The 7013-nt window shown below is 35.7% G+C and overlaps 1 protein-coding gene and 1 non-coding gene across 2 annotated transcripts; both read right to left on the reverse strand.

Annotated features, from left to right (window-relative positions):
• Window positions 1–594: 594 nt before the first annotated feature.
• On the reverse strand, window positions 595–3179 carry LOC145627063 (uncharacterized). The gene is made up of 3 exons (XM_081679465.1): window positions 3144–3179; window positions 2569–3006; window positions 595–745 (listed from the first exon to the last, which is right to left on the reverse strand). The coding sequence occupies exons 2-3, from the start codon at window positions 2971–2973 to the stop codon at window positions 710–712; spliced, it is 441 nt and encodes a 146-aa protein (XP_081535591.1). The 5' UTR covers window positions 2974–3006; window positions 3144–3179; the 3' UTR covers window positions 595–709.
• Window positions 3180–5994: 2815 nt separating this feature from the next.
• On the reverse strand, window positions 5995–6101 carry LOC145629705 (small nucleolar RNA R71). The gene has a single exon (XR_014111860.1). It is a non-coding gene; the product is annotated as a small nucleolar RNA R71 (small nucleolar RNA).
• Window positions 6102–7013: the final 912 nt, after the last annotated feature.

The raw sequence follows: 7013 nt of genomic DNA on the forward strand, positions 1-7013 counted from the left end.
GCTAAAAAGCGTCGAAAAAAAAATTTCTCGACGTTGCTAAAAAGCGTCGAGAATCCGTGAGTCGAGAATTTTTAGGGACTAAAAAAAGCGTCGAGAATTTCGACGCTTTTTTGTGTCTAAAATAATATACAAAGTGTCGGAAAATACTAATTTCGCGCATTTTCCCAACTTTGTTTAGTTTTTTTGTGACGCTTTTACATGTCCACATACTCAAATTTAGCGACGCTTTTTGTTGTCTTGCGTTTATTCGTGTCACCTATGGTATGGCGGGAACTTTTGAAATGTGAAAATATGCAAAATATGTAGACATCAAAAAGCGTCTAGAATTTTTTTAAGCTTTTTTTTTATTATTATTTTTTTCCTTTCATTAAATTATTACCATCATATAGACATTATAGTTATTTAAATTTATCATAAATTAAATTAATAACATTTACATTAAAGTAAACAAATATTCTTATAACTAAATCAGATTAAAAAAAAAAACAATAATTTATCAACAATAATAAGAGTACGTAGTTGATTAAATTACCAAATTTATAAACGAAAATATCAACAGAGTTAATTTTTTTTTTAAAAAAACGTCGCATATTATCGTAGCTTGTCCCTAATAAATACATCACTAATAATTAAGACTAATAACCAAAATAGATAGATGATGGCGTTATAGACGATGTAGTCGCTTGTTTTGATGCTCAAGTATCCCGGTCTATTTTGTTGTTGCACCTACATTGCCTTTTCCAATCTTAAAAAAAAAAAATACAAAGTATAAATTAGTACATTACACAATATAGGCTTATACACACACACACAAGCTTATAATTCCATCTTTCCATTATTAGCAATCACCACATACAAAGATAACTCAGCAATCGAATGAGGAGCACAACAACCAAATACCAGGTACCACCAACGGGCTGTCCATGATTATCCACTACAATGCCGGCATTATCAACTAGAAGAATCACCTTCTTATCTTTTGACAACAATTTGACACAAGGAATAGCAGCAATGTCAGGCAGAACAACATGAATTAATACCAGAATGACTCATACTAACACATCATATATAATTTGTGTGCATTCAGATGCATTTGAAGCACAATAATCCTATCAGTTTATTAACAACTTAAAATAGCCATTTCATGCACCAATTGTAAATAAGCTTTAACCATATACAAGAACTCAAGAGTGAACTTGATTGTATGAATACCAAACACATATTGAAATCAGATTAGTCTGCTAAGCAATGAGTTAAGTATAAATGTATCAAATCTGATTTTCAGATCTGAAATTCAATTCTGAACTTCAGATCTGAAATTCAGCTCTGAAATTCGGCTTTGAAATTCAGCTCTGAATTCAGCTCTGAAATTCAGCTCCTTTTACTTGTTTGTAGAGTTTCAGATCTGAATTCAGTTTTGGATTTCAGAGCTGAATTGGAAATTTGTCAAACAGCAAGCACATGTACTTACATCAATCTTAGCATTGAATGATATGACACAAACTCATTGATTTAGGACTGATTTAGCATTGAATTAATTTCTTTGATCATGGGAATGTGAACTGAACAAGAACAAAGAGAGCAAGAAGATATAGTCATATCATCATTAAGTTATCCAAAAAAGGAGCGAAGTTTCTACTTAGAAATTTATGGTAGTAGTAAATTTCATTGTCAAGCACTGATGTTTGGGAACATTTTCATATGAACATAAGAAAGGATGGCTCAATGTGAACATGGAAAAAGGGATACAGTGATTAAAATACAAGAAACTCTACAAACAAGTAAAAGCATGCTTGGTTTATTAAAAACTAAAGTTACAGCTTTGAAATTCAGCTCTGAATTCAGAGCTGAATTGGAAATTTGTCAAACAGCAAGCACATGTACTTACATCAATCTTAGCATTGAATGATATGACACAAACTGAATAATTTAGGAACAGATTCAATTAAAATTTACAAGTCCCATTTTTTATTTAATTTTTTTTATTACAATTTCTTTATTTTATATTATTTTGTAGCTTTCTGCAAAATCACCCAAGAGAGCATATTGCTAAGGAATAGCATGATAGAAACTTCCCAGCAAATTAAAGCAAGATCTGGAAATCTGGAATCATGCCAGCAGACTTTACACACAAGCAATCGAGTTGATAAACACAAAGCAGGATGAGCAGAATCCATATGAACCAATATATGAAGTACTTGCAAGAAAATATTGCAATATACATAGATGGTCAATCTACTGTAAGCCTATCATAAGAGTTTTCGGAAAAATTGCAATGAATTGCTTTGAGCATGGGAATGTGAACTCAACAAGAACAAAGAGAGGAAGACAGCAAGCATGAAATTGCCTGTTTACCTTAAGTCCAAAGCTTAGGCAGGGGAGCAGGACAACAAGCATGAAGGGGATTTGACTCACACAAGCTTTCACTTTCACACACACTCACACAAGATTTGAATTTCACACACACACACAACCATTTTGAATTTCAGTTCTGATTTCAAATCTGATTTTCAGTTCTGAACTTCAGATTTCTGATTTCAGTTATAAAGAGAAATGTGACTTTGTTACCTGATGCTTAGCCTTCCCTAAGAACTCAGATGCTTTGTTTAAAAGATCCGGAGATGCATTCCCTTGACGAACTGCACCTACAATCTGAGAAAATTGTCCAACAAGGGCTTTAAGAAGAAGACTGTTGTGGCCCACCCGGTCTTTCAGCTTTTCATTTTCTTGGGATAGTGTATCATTTTTTTTGTGCAAAGCATTCACTTCTTCTCTAACACTATCCATTACAATATTCCTCTTTTGAACTTTTCCATACCCTTCCTTCCTTAACACACCACGTACTCCGAAAATGTCCCCCTTTTTAACCCCTAATCCGTAACCCACAGGACGATCTGGAATCTCATTGCCATACATAGTTTGCTGAAATGCTTCATCTTCGAGCTCTTGTTCAGACATCTTAGTGTGCATCATCCTCAGCTCTTCAACCTTAGCTTTAACATCATCCTATAACAAATCATACCACAAAATTATACCACAAAATTATACCACAAAATATGCACAAAATCATACCAGAAATCTGTCACAAAACCATACCACAAAATCTTCGGTGACTGTGTTAGGAAGAAAGCTTTCGTCTTTACCCGTATGGGTTTTAATCCACAACTCTAACAAGCTCATTTTCAGTCCATGTTCATCTTCCTATAAATAATAAAGCAACAAGAGCTTTAATATGAAAAGTCAACAATATCAATTGCATATAAAAAGACATGATCTAAATACAATCCTAGGTAATTATAAAATGACATATATATTCCATACATAATCAGCTTGTCGGTTTGCAAAACTTTTAGAGCCAGAAGTATGAAATTGATTTTGGGAGGCTCGTGCTTTTTTACCGCAATCTGACATATCCTGCACTCACATTCAAAGAGTATGTATTTATTATATAATTATGAATAAGATATTAAATATTGCTTCATGCACAACCATGGTTTCTAGCTTCCGAGAGGCTATTTTGTTGTATTGACAGTAGCTCAACTCCCTTCATACTACCATATATATATACACTTCCAAACTTTGCTCAGTTTGGCAATAAAATAACATTCATATTGATATGTCTATTTTATATAGTATTTTACCCCCGTCCCTTGGTCATAATTAGTAGTGTTTTTGGCTCTTTAGGGCCACTTTTATTACTAATATGTGTTTTCTAGTGTTTTCGTAGTTTTGGTTGAGTTTTAAATGGGAATTGCACCTTTAGAGCATTTTCCCGGGATTTTTATGAAGCAACTACAAGCATTGGAGGAGCACGACCGTCGTTGAAGCCCAAGGCCGGCTAGAGCCATCGAGCCGGTGATTAAAGGGATCGGTATTTGGAATACTGAGGTTTGGACCAAGAATTCAAGACCCGAAGAGGAGATCCGGATTGGGCCGAAGAAATAAGCCCAATCGAGGCTCCGAGCCTCGAGGTGAAGCAAGGGCCCGATCGGGCAGCTTAGCTCAATCGGGCAAGGCGCGCAAGATGCGTGCTGGTGCGTGGCCAAAGGCGCGCCCGATCGGGTGAGCTGCTAGCTCGATCAGGCGCGGCAGTGAGAAGAGCAGTGCGAGAAAAAAGGCGCGCCCGATCGGGCGGCCTCTAGCCCGATCGGGCGCATGTTTCTGGAAAGAGTCTTTTGTCGAGCAATTAGTTTCTAATTAGGAGTTGTTTTTAGTTTTGTTTAAGTACGTTTTTAGGGATTAATTTACATAATCTTCTTCTCTCTTAGACTTTCTCTCTCTACTTAGTTTTTCTCTCTCTTAATCTCTCTTTAAACCTTTGTTCTTAATTCTTTCATTAATTCCAGATTTATTTTGGTAATGATTTCTCTTCCTTTAATCTTAGTTATTATTTTATTCCTTTCATCATGATTTATTTTATTACTTTGATTAGTTTAGTTTTTAATATGTGTGAGTAGTTTAATTTCTAGGGTTTATGGGGATCTAATAAATAATATGAAGGGGTAATTTATTGTTGTTGATTATCAATGCTAGATTAATTTCCTATTGATTGATTTAATGCTCTGTGACTAGATTAGGCCTATCTTTTATGCATGAGTTTGAAAATATTAATTCAAGAATCGAGAGATGAGAATTAATGTTTAGGTCTAGTTTCAATAGACAAGTTAATTTATAAATGGTTAAGTCAAGATTCGAGAGATGAGATTTAATACTGATAAATTAATTGTGTGATTGTAATAAGTAGCGAGAGCCCTTTACAATCTGGTTAATTGATGCATTGATAATTGACTATTATTGATTGTTGGTATTGCATGATAATTTCTTATTGGATTGTTTTAATGTTTTACAATTGCGGCTTGTAAAAGTATAGCAATATTAAATTGATGAATCGAGCATATGTTAATTTGATATTAAAGGCTATTTTCAATAAGAACTTAGATCTAGTAAATTGCGAGAGCCTGTTAGATCTATGTTGATTAATAAATTGCGAGAGCCTGTTAATCATGTTATCTATGCAATGTCAATGATTGATTACTATGTTTTTACCCTGGAGTATTATTTATTGGTGAACCTATGCCCTAGATCCCTTTATATATCGTTTTCTCCCTATTCCTATTCTTTGTAGTTTAGTTTCATATTCAATTATAAATATTGGTTATTTAGATAATTTAGATTATAATAATAAATTAGGAGTAGAAAGACAAGTTTCCCTGTGGAGATCGACCCTACTTCCCTATCTACTTTAGTTAGTGATTTAGGTAATTATTTTTGATTAGGGGATACGACTTTACCCTGTCAAAATTTGGCGCCGTTGCCGGGGAAACGGTTTTATTTTTATTTCTGATTATTTTTGTAGTCTAGATTATTTCTCTTTTGTCTCAGAGAGCGTTAGTTCTCTGAGACAAATCTCATATTTGCTTCTAGTTTTTGTTTATGCCCAGGTGTTCCAGATCAGGTTATATCCCATTCGATCCTGAGATCGAACGTTCCTTCCATATACAGAAAAACTTCTACAAGCAAATCCTGGCGGATTCTGGTGATACTAACAATAATCACCGCGATCCTCCAACTGATTCTAGCGATTTAGAGGCATCATCAGACACAGAATCAGAGATGGCGGCTCCAAAGAAGCTTAGTGATTATTCACAACCAAAGCTTACGAATTTTCCACATCTCACCCCTACTCCGGCTCTTGATGGGGTTCAATTTGAAATTAAACCCCAATTTATAACGATGATAGAGAGGAAGCAATTCAGTGGAGCCAAGGGTGAAGACCCGAATCTTCACATTGCCGACTATTGTCAATATTGCAACACCATAAGGCAAGCCGGGGTCACTCAAGACCAAATCAGGGAGATTCTCTTTCCCTTCTCTTTAACTGGAAAAGCTAAATTGTGGTTTAATGGCTTAAATAGAACTACACTTGGTATAACTGACTAGGAAACTCTTGTTTTGAATTTTTATAACAAATATTATCCTGTAGAGAGAACATCAGTACTACAAAGTGCGATTCAGAACTTTGCCCAAGAAGCCGATGAATCTTTATATGAGGCTTGGGACAGGTTCAAGGACTTACAAAGAGAATGCCCCCACCATAATTTAGCACAATGGCAGTTAATCCAAGCCTTTTATAACGGCATTGGAAATTCTTCTAGAATAATTTTAGACTCTGCAGCTAGTGAGAGATTTATGAATCTTAATGTTGATGATGCAGGTCAGGTTATCAAACATATGGCGATACACAATTCCCAATATGGGAATCCCAGAGGATTTGCTAACAAGGGGAAACATAGCGTCGACTCTGTATCCTTTTTGCAAGCTCAACTGTCCTCTATTTGCCAAAAATTAGATAATCTGAGCACTGCTAATGTAGCTAATGTTTCTGCAATTAATAATAATTCTAATGAGGCTTTCTGTGAAAATTATGGTGTTGTAGGTCATTGGGAGCAGGATTGCAGGAGTTCCGTGGAGCAAGTTAATGCCTTCCAAGCTTATAGGCAGAATAACCCATACTCCAACACTTACAATTCTGGGTATCGGAATCATCCATACCTTTCCTACCGGAGCACTAATGTTCAAAATCCACCACCACAAGAACCACAGGTGCCACAGCAACAACAACAGAAGTATTATCACCCAAATTCTAGCCAGAAGAATCAACCACAACAACCCCCCTCATCTTCCGACCCTTCTTTGGGGGAAATTAGAGCAATGTTGGTCAATATGCAAAAGCACATGGAGAGCAGGGATGCGACAATTGATCAAATTCTAGCGCATAATAAAATTGTAGATAATCAAATTGCGCAACTCTCCGCTACTCTACAAGCACGCCAACAGGGAGCCCTGTCGGCATAGCCGACTAGGCCCACGGATCAAGCATTCGCCATTACTCTAAGGAGTGGTTCAAACTATGAAGGGCCCTCTATGCCCAGAGTTGATGAACCTATTTTATTAAATAATGCTAATCTTGATTCCATTAAACCAAACAATGTAGTTGCTAGCCCTGCAGGGCT

The sequence above is a fragment of the Chenopodium album genome, chromosome 4 (assembly GCF_948465745.1).
Source record: "Chenopodium album chromosome 4, dcCheAlbu1.1, whole genome shotgun sequence".
NCBI classification, from domain to species: Eukaryota; Viridiplantae; Streptophyta; class Magnoliopsida; order Caryophyllales; family Amaranthaceae; genus Chenopodium; species Chenopodium album.